General features: G+C 35.4%; 1 protein-coding gene across 2 annotated transcripts in view; it reads left to right on the top strand.

Moving 5' to 3' along the window:
• PKN2 (protein kinase N2) overlaps positions 1 to 16,485 on the top strand; it is a 148,509-nt gene that overhangs the window by 107,254 nt on the left and 24,770 nt on the right. The window contains exons 9-15 of one of the 2 annotated variants that reach the window (XM_001495405.6): positions 6,729 to 6,872; positions 7,224 to 7,299; positions 7,889 to 8,063; positions 8,291 to 8,417; positions 9,227 to 9,357; positions 9,440 to 9,515; positions 9,594 to 9,685. In XM_001495405.6, the coding sequence (XP_001495455.1) occupies positions 6,729 to 6,872; positions 7,224 to 7,299; positions 7,889 to 8,063; positions 8,291 to 8,417; positions 9,227 to 9,357; positions 9,440 to 9,515; positions 9,594 to 9,685 (821 nt within the window). The remainder of the gene's footprint in view (positions 1 to 6,728; positions 6,873 to 7,223; positions 7,300 to 7,888; positions 8,064 to 8,290; positions 8,418 to 9,226; positions 9,358 to 9,439; positions 9,516 to 9,593; positions 9,686 to 16,485) is intronic. The other variant, XM_070267346.1, reaches the window with a different exon arrangement.

Raw genomic sequence — 16,485 nt, 5'->3', positions numbered from 1 at the left:
TAGAATATCATTGCTCTACAGCATAGTATAGGCATTTTAACAACCAGAAATAGTCTTCTCATAAAGGACCCTATGGTTTGATTGATTGGAAAAAAAAAACAGTTTGAGACAAAATAAAAAACCATTAAATTGTCTTTCAGAAGCTTAGGGAAGAATTCTGCCCAACATGAGCTTGCATCAAAAAATGTATGAATACACAAGGATATAACCACCATGAGTAAGCAGCAATAGATAATGAGATTATTAGTTAAAGTATAAAAAGTATAAAATAAGTGTTTGCAATATTTAAATAAATAATAGAAGAATTTGAAAGCATGAGCAAAGAATGAGTGATGAACCAAAAAGACTAGGCAGAGTTTCAAAAAATAAATAAATAAATAAAATGAAATTAGAGACATCTGGGATTTGCTTCGGAATAATTGGGGGAAAGGTGGTAATGAAACATGACTGACCATTAGTGATAAATTGTTGAAGCTGGGTGGGAAGGAGAACTGCATAAAACTTATAAAAATAGGAAATACGGCAATTGAAATTGAAACTAAGTAGATGGGTTAAGTAACTGAAGAAAGTTAGTGGCGTGGAAGATAGAGCTAAAATAGTTGCCCAAGTATGACGTACAGAAACAAAGAGATGAAAAATATGAAAGAAAGGCAAAGAGACATAAAGGGTAGAATGAGGATGACCAGCACACTAAGTGGAGTTGCAGAATGAGGGAATGGAGAGAATGGGGCAGTGGCCATGTCTAAAGCAATAATGGCCTAGAATTTTCCAGAATTGATGACAAACGTGAATCCTCAGATTTGAGGACACAAGTCTCTCGAAGGATGAATAAATAGATATGCATATCTCAAATCTCAAGGGGAAAAGGTATGGGCTGGATTTAGTTAAGAATGCCTTTGTGGAGGACACAGATGTTTAATCTGGCCTTGAAAAGAGAGAATTTAGACTGGTGCAAGGGAAAGAATAGTATGAAATTTTATATGACAATATGGGTTGTGGTTGGAGAATAAAATACAAGATTAGAAATAGGAACTATATATAAAGACAGAGACAGAAAAGCTTATAATAGGTTTGGAATAATAGAGAAGCTTTGGAACTTTGCATAGTATGTGAATTGATATAGGAAGCAGTTATACATAACTGTTATGGCACTAAATAGTTTATATCATAGTTGTTTACTTCTCTCTTTCTCTATAAAGGGAGCACAGTCACCCATATCTATACGAAGCAGACTTTTCAAACGAATATCACAGCCTTTTATTCTCCATTGTCTCTGTCTCTTACTCTCCTGTTTTTCTCACCCCCCCCCAAAGATCCTAAGGTTCCCCTCTTTTTGTCACCTGTTCCAGGTGGAGAATCCCCTCATTGGACTCCTGAACTGAACTGATAGTACTCTTTCCTGAGGTGGTGGTTTTCTGTTTGTCCTTAGTGGATTCCAGTGGCCTCCCTTCCCTGTCTTACTCTTTGCCCCTGCAGGCTGATAGCTGCAAGCTTGAATTACTGGGCTCTGACTTATGATGGGGCACATTGTTAGGAGATCTAAGGGCAGGAGGAGAGAGAAGTCAGGGTGTTTCTTTTCTCTCTCCTTCCGTGTTTTCACAACAGTGTTCATCTATGGCTACACCTCCTGTCTGACAGTCTCTTTACCAAGATACAGTTCTCATTGGATTCTGGTAACTCTTGCCCCTGCAGTTTAGGGGTGGTAATTGATTTCTACTATTGCTAGTCCTCAGATGCTTTCCATCCCTTGTTGATACCTTAACCTTAATCACACCTTCATAAATAACCAGTTTTTGTTTGTTTGTTTGTTTGTTTTTGGAGGAAGATTAGCCCTCAGCTAACTACTGCCAGTCCTCCTCTTTTTGCTGAGGAAGCCTGGCTCTGAGCTAACATCCGTGCCCATCTTCCTCTAGTTTATACGTGGGACGCCTACCACAGCATGGCTGCCAAGCAGTGCCATGTCCGCACCCGGGATCCGAACCAGCGAACCCCGGGCCGCCGAGAAGCGGAACGTGCGAACTTAACCGCTGCGCCACCGGACCGGCCCCAATAACCAGTTTTTAAAACTCAAACCCTTTGAGTGTGCAGTCTCTTTGCTGCTGGGACCCTGATTGATATGTTTCCCAAGCCTGTGTTGTCCTCAGAAGCTCATAGAAGACCAATTAATGTGACATCTGCCATGTTCACCTTCATGAAATTTTGCCTTTCCTCGGCTCTTCAATTTTCCATGCTTTGAGTAGTTTTCTCTTTGTTAGTGGCTGCAAAAAGTTTTTACCCCTTCTTTTCTTTCAGCAGTGGAGCCTAGCTTTCATTCTTCTAAAAGAGGTTCCCAAACTTTCTCCATTCACAATATCTTCAGTGTCCCAGTAATTTTTTTTAACAATGTGTCTCTAGGCCAAAAGAAATACCCAACAGTTCCATTTTTTAAGAAGTAGTTATTAACTGAAAAGCTTCTGCACAGCAAAGGAAACCATCAACAAAATGGAAAGGCAGCCTACAGAATGGGAGAAAATATTTACAAATCATCTGTCTGATAAGGGATTAATATCCAAAATACATGAAGAACTCACATAACTCAATAGCAAAAAAACAAACAATCCAATTAAAAAATGGACAGAGGAACTGAATAGACATTTTTCTAAAGGAGATATCCAAATGTCCAACAGGTACGGATAAAGAAGCTCAACATCACTAATCATCAGGGAAATGCAAGTCAAACCCACAATGAGATAGTCACATTTGTTAGAATGGCTATTATCAAGGAGACAAGAGATAGTGTTGATGAGGATGTGGAGAAAAAGGAACTCTTGTGGACTGTTGGTAGGATTGTAAATTGGTGCAGCCACTATGGAAAACAGTATGGAGGTTCCTCAAAAAATTAAAAATAAAACTACCATATGGTCCAGCAATTCCACTTCTGAGTATTTATCTGAAGAAAACAAAAACATTAATTCAAAAAGATATATGCATCCCATGTTCACTACAGCACTATTCATAGTGGCCAAGGTACAGAAACAACGTGTCTGTCAGTGGATGAGTGGGTAAAGAAGATGTGGTATATATGTATAATAGAATATTATTCAGTCCTGAGAAAGAAGGAAATCCTGTTTTTTGCAACAACCTGGATGGACCTTGAAGACATTACGCAAAGTGAAATAAGCCTGACAGAGAAAGACAAATACTGCATGGTATCCCTTACATGTGGAATCTTATTTTTAAAGAGTCAAACTCATAGAAACAGAGAGTAGAAAATTGGTTGCCACTGTGTGGAGGAGATAGTGAGAAGCTGTTAAAAAGGTACAAACTTTCAGCTATAAGATGAATAAGGTCTGAGCATCTAATGTATAACATGATGACTATAGTTGATGACACTGTTTTGTATAAATGAAATTTGCTTCAAGAATAGAACTTAAACATTCTCACCAAATTTTGTGAGGTGATGGATGTGTTAATTAACAAGATGGGAGGAATCCTTTCACAAAATATACGTATATCAGATTATCATGAGGTACACTTTAAATATCTTACAATTTTATTCTATTGTATCTCAATACAAAAATAGTAGTTATTGGTGCTGGCCCTGTGAGGTAGTGGTTAAGTTTGGCCCCGGTTTGCAGGTGTGGATCCTGGGTGCGGACCTATACTAATCAGCTGTGTTGTGGCAGCAACCCACATGCAAAATAGAGGAAGATTGGCATAGATGTTAGCTCAGGGACAATCTTCTTCTAGCAAAAAAAAGAGGAAGTTTGGCAGCAAATGTTAGCTCAGGGCGAATCTTCCTCAGGAAGAAAAAGTGGTAGTTACTAATTTAGTACTTATGACCTAACAAATCAGTACTTTTTGAGGGGAAAAAACATCTGAGAGAAAAGATAATATTTTTATTTCATTTTTATGTAACTGGTTACTAATGGGATATGTCTGCCTGTTGTATATTGTGTAATTTCTCAAAACTTGGAATCAGACTGAACACATCACCCTTAATCTGCTCTTCCACAGTAATTTTTGTGGAAAAATCAGTTGTTGAAAACCCAGTTTAGCAAAGACATGATGTCATCAAACAGAATATGGTGCGTTCTAATGTTGAAACTATGAAGTTATCATGAACTAGTATTTATTAGGATGTCGCACAGATTTCACTGTGTTTCCTTTGAAAAGTTAAAATATCGTCTATTATTCCAGAGTTCCTCATGAACACTTTGGGAACCTCAGCCTTCTTGGTGTTTCGGTTCTTTTTATGCTAGATGTGTACTGGGTTTTTAAAATTGCAGCACATTTTTTAATTTGTTGCTCTCATTCCTGTCACGTGTCAGGCTGACTCAATGTCTCTTACCTTTTTCTGTTTACTTTCAGTCCTTAGAGAGACTTGAGACAAACCATACAGATTCCTACCACAGAGTTTTCTCTTTGATCCTAGGTTCAAGTTTATAATAAGACAAAATGAAACACAAGTTGGGACAGTTTACCAGTACTGCCAATCACTTCCTAGCTCGGATTGTACTGCTCAGCTATTTTGGTGGTGATTTTACTCCATCTAGAGCTTTATTGCTCATAGAGTTTGATGTTGCCTACAAGCATGGCCTTCCTTTATACAACTCACCTGCTTCGTCTGGAAAATCACCTGCAAACAAGCAGTCACTTGCAGTTTAAATTCTGTAAACATTAGTGGCATCTCCTTATATAGGAGGTCCTTTGCTTTTTAGATGCTGTATCCTTGCTTTACCTATCCAAATCACACTGCGTGTTAGAGATTAAAGAAAACTTGGGGTTCCATGAAACAGTGTTATGAGTACTGAGGTAAAATATCTTAATCTTCTCTAGATCACAGACACAGTGCCAAGTAACAAAAAGTGAAGAGCTTTATACTTAAAACCTCAGTATAGGACTCCAGGAAAGCTAGCCTAAGGCTTTGAGATAACCTTCCATCCCAAATCTCAGATCTTTCTTTCTTCAGTTTGTTTGAAGCATGGAATAAAGAAATAGAGGAAAGAGAAATGAGTCAATATGTGAGTTTTACTAGAGTGGCTAGAATAAATACAAATAAGGTGATTGGACCTCTTCTCATCCAGAAAACAATATACTGTTAGCATTTTAGCAGTGTGAAAGTGTGAGAACTTTGAACAAGTACTGATTCCATCCTCAGCATCTGTACCCCTGGCATCTGCCTGATCCATAACATGTCTTCATTCCTGAGACAGTAGAAAAAGATAGGAGAGAGTAAACCTTTTTTCCACTAGTCTAAAACAATGTAGTCTAAATTATTAATACCTGGTTGAATTATTCATTAAATTTATTTCCCCAAATAGGTGTTTCCAAAATACTTAAACTTAACTGGAATAGAATATTACAGGATTAATATCCACTCTTTCTATGTGCCATTTGCTGATGTTAAAATAATTATACTTTACTCCTACTTCCCCTTTCATGACAAGTATTCTCTCCCATAGTAACTATGTAGCAGAGAGAAGAAATGAGGTAGGAGGCCCTGAGCTCACGTCTTCACTGTCATAGATATCTTTTTCTAGTCCTTTTCCTGATTGGCTATGAGACCTTCTGGCACATTGTCTTAACTCATTTTTTTCATGTTCTGTTTTTTATAACTGTTTTCTGTGTTCATTTGTGTTAACTAATTTTATTATTTAAAGTCAAAAGCCTTTTTTATTTATACTAGGGGCTTACATAGTAAGATGCATAAATTCATAAATTCAAAGTTGTTATATGAAAGAAGTAGTTTATTATTTTCTTGAGCCTAAAGGGAAAAACAGTTATCTCATTTTATGGATGGTCTGCGAAACCCTGAAAAACAAAATAATGGGGAAGTCTGGTGCTTTATAATTAAAATGTATGTAGATTATAACATATGTGTAGAAGTCAGTTTATAGCTAGACCCCAACTTATAAACGGTGTTCTACAAGTACATTTAGTAGTTTATTTTTAAAACCCTAAATATGTTTTTTTCACATAGGTGTTATTTTTAATGACTACAGAATATTCCTTCATGGATAAGGTATAATTTACCAAACCTTTCCCTGGTTTTGGGGCATTTAAATTCTTGCTAATTTGCTATTTTCTTTTTTTTTTTTTTTTTTGATGTTGATTTATTATGAGCATCTTTCTCTATAATACTTAGTCTGAATTTCCCTTTTCCACCCAGCCTATGCAGGTCCCTGCTACCACTGGTCCTATTGCCTGGTGGTATTCTTTTGAAGATTAGATGACCTAATATTCTTAAAGTGCTTAGTGTAGCTTGTGGCATACTGTAAGTGCAGAATAAAAGCTATTTGCAGACCTTTCCCTGACTCTACATTGAGACAAGGAAATAAGAAGGTTTGAAATGGGTTCTTTAAGGTGAGCACTGAGGTCTTTTAGCAGTAGCACAGCAAGTGATTCCCAGTGGAGGAGGAAAATCCAAAAGATCGAAGCTATTAGATGGGAAAGAGTTTCTGTGGTCATTCATGTGTATTGGTTGTTCCCAGCTGTGTATTCTTTAGATAAAAGGAATACCTTAACTGGATACTGTTGGAATATAAATTTCTTCCTTTGAGTTAAAATGTGTAAATTTGTTAAGTAATATGTAACAGAGAAACATTACAAAACACTTTAAAACAGTGCGACCATTGTGTCTGTTATCTTTGTTTATTGTATTTGTATTTTATATTTTTTGTGATATTTTATTCAAGTGTGTGTCCAATGATGTCTTCTGTTTTGTTTTGTTTTTTTAATTATCCTAGTCACGTGAACTGGAAATTTCAGTTTATTGGCGTGATTGGCGATCTCTGTGTGCTGTAAAATTTCTGAGGTTAGAAGATTTTTTAGACAACCAACGGCATGGCATGTGTCTCTATTTGGAACCACAGGGTACTTTATTTGCAGAGGTAATAAATGTATTTTATTGAATGTGCATTACTACAATTGATATTATTACAATTGATAATGTAGGCAGCATTACGTAGAAGTGGAAAGAGTATTAGGCTGAATGACAACTTGGAATCTTGGCTCAACTCTGCCACTGAATAGGTATATTACCTTGAGACAAATCATTTATCCTCTCTAGGTCTGTTTTCCCATCTAGAAAATGAGAGGATTGGACTAAATTATATCTAAGATTCTCTTAAGTTTTCAAAACTTAATTTTAGTGAATTTAGTGAACTCACTAAGTTTAGTGAATTTCATGAACCATAAATCCAATGCAGTATTCATGTCAACTTGAATTTTCTTCACTGCAGGTTACCTTTTTTAATCCAGTTATTGAAAGAAGACCAAAACTCCAAAGACAAAAGAAAATTTTTTCAAAACAACAAGGTAATTACTAAGAAATCAAATATAGACTGTTTGGGTGTTTTCTTAAATGTAGAAAATCTACATACTATTTAAGAAATGATGTCCATTCTTGCTTTTTGTTTTCTTTTTTTTCATTCATTTATTTCTAACATTCTGTTAAGGAACATTTCAAACATATCCATAAAAAGAGAGACTAGTGTAATGTCCCAGCACTCAGTTTCAACAGTAGTCCTCTCGTGGTCAATTTTGTTTCATTTGTATCCCGTCCACTCACTACTTCTTCAGATTACTTGAAGCAAACATGGATATCATATTGATTCACCCATAAATATTACAGTTAGTATCTCTAAAAAATAAGAATTCTTTCTTAAACCTTAACTACATATCATTACTAGACAAAAAAAATTTTCCACCTATTTATATTTAAAACTGTTTTTGCTATTTTGCACTAACCTTTAATAACAAAGCGTTAAGAACTGTTTTTTTAAGTGACAAATTTTGTTTGTTCTTCATAAATTATAAACCAATGAATATGAATTTTTAAATTACAGCTTTTGGTAATACATTAAAAAATTACTTGTTCTATTTTCTTTATGCACAATATCCACAGGCAAAACATTTCTCAGAGCTCCTCAAATGAATATTAATATTGCCACTTGGGGAAGGCTAGTGAGAAGAGCTATTCCTACAGTAAATCATTCTGGCACCTTCAGCCCTCAAGCTCCTGTGCCTGCTACAGTGCCAGTGGTTGATGTACGCATCCCTGAACTAGTGCCTCCAGCTAGGTATGTGTCTGAGATTTTTAAGCATCACTTTTATAAAATAGTTATTGTGACATTCGTACATATTGGTTACAGTGAGTCTATTAAAAGTCTCATTTTTTTCAAATAGTATTTTGAAATCAGTGCTCTGCCTACTTTTAAAAACTAAAATTGCTTGCTTTAATTTTAAAGCTATTTAAAATATATACTTTCGATTACTGTTTTTGGTGAATTACTTTATCTTCTATAAGTGATTCTACAGTAACCAAATTGGACTTTGATCTTGAACCTGAGCCTCCTCCGGCCCCACCACGAGATTCTTCCCTTGGAGAAATAAATGAATCTGCTGAATTAAGAGATTTGGATACACCAGGACAGGCAAGGCATTTTAAATCTGTTTAATTCCTTTTTACCAAATGAATCACCAGTAAAAGCGTCTTAGTGAATGAGATGTACATCTCAATTAAAAATGACCTGTGTGAGGGGCCAGCCCAGTGGCACAGCAGTTAAGTGCACACGTTCTGCTTCGGCAGCCTGGGGTTCGCTGGCTCAGATCCGGGATGCGGACCTATGCATCACTTGTCAAGCCATGCTGTGGCAGGTGTCCCACATATAAAATAGAGGAAGATGCACACGGATGGTAGCTCAGGGCCAGTCTTCCTCAGCAAAAAGAGGAGAATTGGCAGCACATGTTAGCTTAGGGCTAATCTTCCTCAAAAAGAAAAAGTTTACCTGTGTGAACTGTGTATTTATGTTACTTATGAATGAACTTTTCTCAACTAACTTAGACCAAGTTGACAGGAGATGACCAACTTAGTGTTTGCGTGCCATTGTCATTAGCGTATGGATGCTCATGAGCCAGTAGGTAGGGAATAGGCTGCGTAAACTAGAAGGAGCGTAAGAGAATAGTTGATATTAGATCACATTTTGCCAACAGTCTTCATCTTATAATGAGGTTAACATCATTTCTGAATATGCATTAAAGATGACAATTATGTGTTAGGTTTTCTTATTTTTTTAAATGTGTAATATAGAATTAATAACTATAAGAATGGTTCTCCAACATCTGCATTTTACTTTTCTCACCAATATTTATATTTTTACTTTTTTTTCTTTGCCTTTATCCTTACCAAATAAGTTGTATTGTGAATGTTTCTATGATTTAACAATTATTTAATATTTTACAGGATTCAGAAACTGTTTTTGATATTGAGAATGACAGAAATAGTATACTACCAAAATCTCAATCTGAATATGAACCTGATATTCCTCAGTCAGGCCTAGAATATAGTGGTATTCGAGAACTTGAGGATAGAAGGTAAAGAATGTGTGCATAACTTGCTACTACATGTTTGGTCCCATACTTATGCCTTATTTTTAATTGAAATTACTGTTTTCAGATCTCAACAAATGTTTCAGTTTAATCTACAAGACTTCAGATGTTGTGCTGTCTTGGGTAGAGGACATTTTGGAAAGGTAATCTTTTGAATATTCTTGGAGTACCTACAAAAGTAATATCTGAAATGGAAAATAATTATTTTAATCCTATTTCAGGTGCTTTTGGCTGAATATAAACACACAAACGAGATGTTTGCCATAAAAGCCTTAAAGAAAGGAGACATTGTAGCTCGAGATGAAGTAGACAGGTTAGTGTTTAAAAAATGAATTTATTTTTCTATAACTTAATATGAAAATTGATGTATATGTTGCAACAGCAAAACTTTCCATTTTCATAATAATATGTGAAGAAACTAAATTAACGTATCTATATTTGACATAAGGTGGGCATTAATTAAATACTGTTTTTCTTTCTAGCCTACTTCTTCTTCCCCTTCTTATGACAATTTTACTGGTTAGTGGATACCAAGGAAAGATGATAAAATGTTTAAACTAATTCTATTAAGTTTTTTATACTTGGAGATATTAGTGTTTGTATGGCATAGGGATTGTTATTCATCTGTGGTTGGATGAGGCTATTTCCCATTTCATCTTATAGAAGTAATAAATATTTCATTTACAGATAATCTGCGGTTAACTGAAAGGTTAATGTATTCTGCTTTTTAAAGTACACCTATATCTATTTTTTTTTCTATTTTTCTTAAAATGATATGTTTTGACCACAGCATCTTACCTTTCTGGGTTTAATAAATGTAAATTGATCTGGATTCATCGTTATATACAATTATTCAAATGCAAGGACTTTGGGGATAATAGTATAATTAGATTAGAAAAGACACTTTGAAAAGACTGTCTTAAATTAGTAAAGTGATTAAACGTGGAAATTATTGTATAAAACTGGCATATTTATTACAGAAAGAGGCTTTCATTTGATATTTAAAAGTAGTATTTTTCTTAAACCACTAGGAAGCATCAATTGATATTAATGGAAGAAAGCTCTGTATAATGAAAACAGCCTGGAACTATGGGTGAGAAGACTGACTTCTCTAGTCCTTATTGTTCCCTCTTAGTTAATTATTTGACCCCAAAGTAATTCACTGAACATCTTTGAGCCTCGGTTAACCCACATATTTATTTATTTTTTGGTGAGGAAGATTGACCCTGAGCTAACATTTGTGCCGGTCTTCCTTTATTTTGTACTTGGGACACTGCCACAGCATGACTTCGTAAGTGGCATACAGGTCCATGCCCAGGATCCAGACCTGCAAACCCCAGGCTACTGAAGCAGAGCGCGCACACTTAACCACTACACCACCAGGCCAGCCCCAAATGCTTTTTTTGGAAGATTATTTCCTTTATTCCAGTTCTGTAAATGGTAAATTCATTTCCTAAACTAGTAGGAAACCGGTACTACCTCTGTTAATCCTGGTGGTTTATATAGCTTTCTGCTGCATTGTTACTACTTTGAGCTAAATCTCTATAGGAAAACACTTTCTAATTAAATCTAGACAGAAGAATGTTCAGATAAAAGGATGGAGCTCCAACCAGAACCTAGGCCATTACCCCTAATGAAAATTAATTCAGCCTTGGTGAACGGTTAATGAGAGATCTATATCTAACTTCAGTTATAAATCCATGTATTCAGTAACATGGAAATAAAGTAATCTCCAGTAGAAATGGTACAAAAACAGACAAATGGAAAATTCAGAGTAGAAATACAACTCACTCTTAGAGAAATTTGAGGAAGGCAGCAAAAAAAGAGCAATTAGAGAAGGCAAGAAAAAAATTAATTTAGAAAATAAAAAGATAGACCAGCATATTTTTTTAGATTAATATATTTTTTTATTGCGGTCATAATAGTTTGTAAACTTGTGGAATTTCGGTGATAAGTGGGCCCCTTCACCCCTTGTGCCCACCCCCCACCCCCCTTCCCCCTGGTAAACACTAAACAGTTCTCTTTGTCCGTGTATTTATCTTCTACATGAGTGAAATCATGTGGTGTTTCTCTTTCTCTGTCTGACTTATTTCACTTAACATAATACCATCAATGTCCATCCACGTGGTTATGAATGGGACAATTTTGTCTTTTTTTATAGCTTAGTAGTATTCCATTGTGTATATATACCACATTTTCTATATCCACTCATCACTCCATGGTCACTTGTGTTACCTCCATGTCTTGGCTATTGTGAATAATGCTACAGTGAACATAGGGGTGTGTAAGTGAATTGTTGATTTCAGGTTCTTTGGCTAAATACCCAGTAGTGGGATAGTTGAGTCATATGGTATTTCTATTTTTAATTTTTTGAGAAATCTCCATACTGTTTTCCATAGTGACTGCACCAGTTTTCATTCCCACCAGCAGTGTATGAGGGTTCCCTTCTCTCCAACCTCTCCAACATTTGTTATTTTTCCTCTTGATTATTATAGCCATTCTAACAGGTATAAGGTGATATCTTAGTGTAGTTTTGATTTGCATTTCCCTGATGATTAGTGATTTTGAGCATCTTTTCATGTGCCTCTTGGCCATCTGCATATCTTCTTTGGAGAAATGTCTGTTCATATACTCTGCCCATTTTTTGATTGGGTTGTTTTGTTGTTGTTGAGTTGTGTGAGTCCTTTATATATTATGGAGATTAACCCCTTGGTAGATATATGACTTGCAAATATTTTCTCCGAATTGTTGTGATTTTCTTTCTCTTGATTCTGGTTTCTCTTGCCTTGTAGAAGCTCTTTAGTCTGATGAAGTCCCACTTGTTTACTTTGTTTGTTTGTTTCCCTTGTCTGAATAGATATGGTATTTGAAGAGATTCTTTTAAGACTGATGTCAAAGAGTGTACTGCCTATATTTTCTTCTAGAATTTTTATGGTTTCAGATTTTACCTTCAAGTCTTTGATCCATTTTGAGATTATTTTTGTGTATGGTGTAAGATAATTGTCTACTTTCATTCTTTTGCATGTGGTTGTCCAGTTTTCCCAACACCATTTATTGAAGAGACTTTCCTTTCTCCATTGTATGTTCTTAGTTCCTTTGTTGAAGATTAGCTGTCCATAGATGTATGGTTTTATTTCTGGGCTTTCAATTTTGTTGCATTGATCTGTGTGTGTGTTTTTGTACCAATACTATGCTGTCTTGATTACTATAGCTTTGTAATATATTTTGAAGTCTGGGATTGTGATACCACCAGCTTTGTTCTTGTTTCTCAGGATTGCTTTGGCTATTCAGGGTCTTTTGTTGCCCCATATGAATTTTAGGATTCTTTGTTCTATTTCTGTGAAGAATGTCACTGGGATTCTGATTGGGATTGCATTGAATCTGTAGATAGCTTTAGGTAGTATGGGCATTTTAACTATGTTTATTCTGCGAATCTGTGTGCGTGGAATATCTTTCCATTTCTTTATGTTGTTATCAATTTCAGTAATCTCTTATATTTTTCCTTGTCTAGATCTTTCACCTCCTTGGTTAAATTTATTCCTAGGTATTTTATTCTTTTTGTTGAAATTGTAAATGGAATTGTATTCATGAGTTCTCGTTCTGTTAGTTCGTTATTGGAGTATATAAATGCCATTGATTTTTGTAAGTTGACTTTGTACCCTGCGACTTTGCTATAGTTGATTATTTCTAATAGTTTTCCGATGGATTCTTTAGGGTTATCTATATAAAATCATGTCATCTGCAAACAGCAAGAATTTCACCACTTCTTTGCCCATTTTGATTCCTTTTATTTCTTTTTCTTGCCTAATTGCTGTGGCCAAAACCTCCAGTATGTTGAATAAGAATGGTGAGAGTGGGCACCCTTGTCTTGTTCCTGTTCTCAGTGGGATGGCTTTCAGTTTATCCCCATTGAGTATGATGTCAGCCATGCGTTGTCGTATATGGCCTTTATTATGTTGAGGTCCTTTCCTTCTATACCCATTTTATTGAGAATTTCTATCATGAATGGATGCTGGATTTTGTCAAATGCTTTCTCTGCAGCTATTGGGATTACCATGTGGTTTTTGTTCCTCATTTTGTTAATGTGGTGTATCACATTGATTGATTTGTGGATGTTGAGCCATCCCTGTGTCCTGGTATGTATCCCACTTGATCATGGTGTGTGATCTTTTTAATGTATTGCTGTATTTGAGTTGCCAGTATTTTGTTGAGAATTTTTGCATCTATGTTCATCAGCAACATTGGCCTGTAATTTTCCTTCTTTGTGTTGTCCTTGTCTGGCTTTGGCATCTGGGTGATGTTGGCCTCCTAGAAAGTGTTAGGAATTTTTCCATCTTCCTCAATTTTTTGGAATAGTTTGAGAAAGATAGGTAATAAATCTTCTTTGAATGTTTAGTAGAATTCTCCAGAGAAGCCGTCTAGTCCTGGACTTTTATTTTTTGGGATGTTTTTGATTACTGTTTCAATCTCTTTACTTGTGGTTGGTTTATTCAGTTCTCTATTTCTTCTTGATTCAGTTTTGGGAGGTTGTAAGAGTCTAAGAATTTATGCATTTCTTCAAGATTGTCAATTTGTTGCCATATTGTTTTTCATAATATTCTCATAATCTTTTGTATTTCTGTGGTATCTGTTGTAATTTCTCCTCTTTCATTTCTAATTTTATTTATGTGAGCCTTCTCTGTTTTTTTTCTTAGTGAATCTGGCTAGGGGTTTGTCACTTTTGTTTATCTTCTCCAAGAACCAACTCCTTGCTTCATTGATCCTTTCAACTGTCTTTTTTGTTTCAATTTCATTTATTTCTGCTGTAATTTTTATTATTTCTCTCCTCCTGCTGAGTGTGGGCTTTGTTTCCTCTTCTTTTTCTAATTCTGTTAGGTTCAGTTTAAGATTGCTTGTTTGAGCTTTTTCTTGTTTGTTAATGTTGGCCTTTATTGCTATAAATTTCCCTCTTAGCACCGCTTTTACTGCATCCCATATGAGTTGATGTGTTGTCTTCTCATCTTCATTTGTCTCCAGATACTTTTTTATTTCTCCCTTTTTTTCTTCAATGATCCATTGGTTGTTTAGTAGCATGTTGTTTAGTCTCCACATTTTTGTTCCTTTCCCAGCTTTTTTCTTGTAGTTGATTTCTAGTTTCATAGCATTATGGTTGGAAAAGATACTAGATATGATTTCAGTCTTCTTAAATTTATTAAGGTTGCCTTGTTTCTCAGAGTATGGTCTATCCTTGATAATGTTCCATGTGCACTTGAGAAGAATGTATAGTCTGTTTTTGGATGGAGTGTTCTGTATATATCTATTAAGTCCATCAGGTCTAATTTTCATTTAATTCCAATATTTACTTGTTGACTTTTTGTCTGGATGATCTGTCCATTGATGTAAGTGGGGTGTTGAGGTCCCCTACTAATATTATGTTGTCATTGATATCTCCTTTTAGGTTTGTTAATAGTTGCTTTATGTACTTTGGTACTCCTGTGTTGGGTGCACAAATATTTATAGATGTTGTGTCTTTTTGGTGAAATGTCCCTTTTATCATTATGTACTGCCCATCTTTGTCTCTCTTTACTTGTTTTGTCTTCAAGTCTCCTTTGTCTGATATAAGTATGGCAACACCTGCTTTCTTTTGTTTGCTGTTAGCTTGGGATATCTTCTTCCAGCCCTTCACTCTAAGCCTATGTTTGTCTTTGAAACTGAGATGGTTTCCTGGAGGCAGCATATTGTTGGATCTTGTTCTTTAATGCATCCTGCCACTCTTGTCTTTTGATTGGAGATTTCAGACCATTTACACTTAGATTGATTATTGATATATGAGGGCTTAATATTGCCATCTTATCTCTCGTTTTCTGGTTCTTCTGCATTTCCTTTGTTTCTCATCTCATGTATTTCAGACTACCAATTTGATTAGGTAGTTTTCTGTAATAGTTTTCTTCATTTTCTCTTTGTTTATCGTTTATGTCTCTGTTCTAATTGTTTGTTTAGTGGTTACCATTAGGTTTGTGTAAAAAAATCTCATAGATGAGATGGTCTATTTTCTGGTGGATCTTATTTCCTTAGACTTTGCTGATTATGTTCTTTTCCTCTTCCCCTTCTAAGTTATTTTTGTCATATCTTATTCCATCTTGTGTTGTGAGTTTGTGGTTAAAATGATGAGATTATTTTTATTTTGATGTTTTCCTTCTCTTTATCCTTAATTTTAAAGTTGTGTTTACTAACCTGATCTAATAGAGAGCTTCCATTTTCTGATTATCGCCTACCTATTCATCTCCTTGCTCAGGGCTTTGTAGCCCTTTTCCTATCTTTTTTTTTTTTTTCAGGTATGAGGGCCTTCTTGAGCATTTCTGGTGGGGGGTCTTGTGGTGATGAACTCCCTTAGCTTTTCTTTATCTGGGAAAGTTTTTAATTCTCCATCATATCTGAAGGATATTTTCACTCAATAGAATATTCTTGGCTGAAAGTTTTTGTCTTTCAGAATTTTGAATATATCATTCCACTCTCTCATAGCCTGTAACGCTTCTGCTGAGAAATCCACTGAAAGCCTGATAGGGGTTCCTTTGTAACTTATTTTCTTCTGCCTTGCTGTCCTTAGAATTTTTTTCTTTATCATTTACTTTTGCCCACTTTACTACTAATATGCCTTGCAGTGGGTCTTTTTACATTGATGTAATTAGGAGAGCTGCTGGCTTCATTCACTTGTATTTCCAGCTCTTTCCCCAGGTTTGGGAAGTTCTGAGCTGTTATTTCTTTGAGCAAGCTTTCTGCTCCATTCTCCTTCTCTTTGCCCTCTAGACTACCTATCATCCTTATGTTTCACTTCCTAATTGAGTCAGCTATTTCCCTGATAGTCTCTTCCTGTTCTTTTAGTCTTAGTTCTCTCTTCTCCTCCATCTGAAGTATTTCTATAGTACTCTCCTCTAAATTGCCAATTTGGTCCTCCATAATGTCAGCTCTCTTGTTTAGAGAGTCTGGATTTTTCTGTATCTCAGCTATTGTGTTTTTTTTAACTCCATCAATTCTGATTGGTTCTTTATAGTTTCAACCATTTTTGTGAAGAAGCTCCTGAATTCGTTAGTTTTTCTTTCTGTGTTTTCTTGTAACTCATTGAGTTTTTTATGA

Source organism: Equus caballus, chromosome 5 (assembly GCF_041296265.1).
Source record: "Equus caballus isolate H_3958 breed thoroughbred chromosome 5, TB-T2T, whole genome shotgun sequence".
In the NCBI taxonomy this organism is placed as follows: domain Eukaryota; kingdom Metazoa; phylum Chordata; class Mammalia; order Perissodactyla; family Equidae; genus Equus; species Equus caballus.
This window is presented reverse-complemented; position numbering and strand designations above follow the sequence as displayed.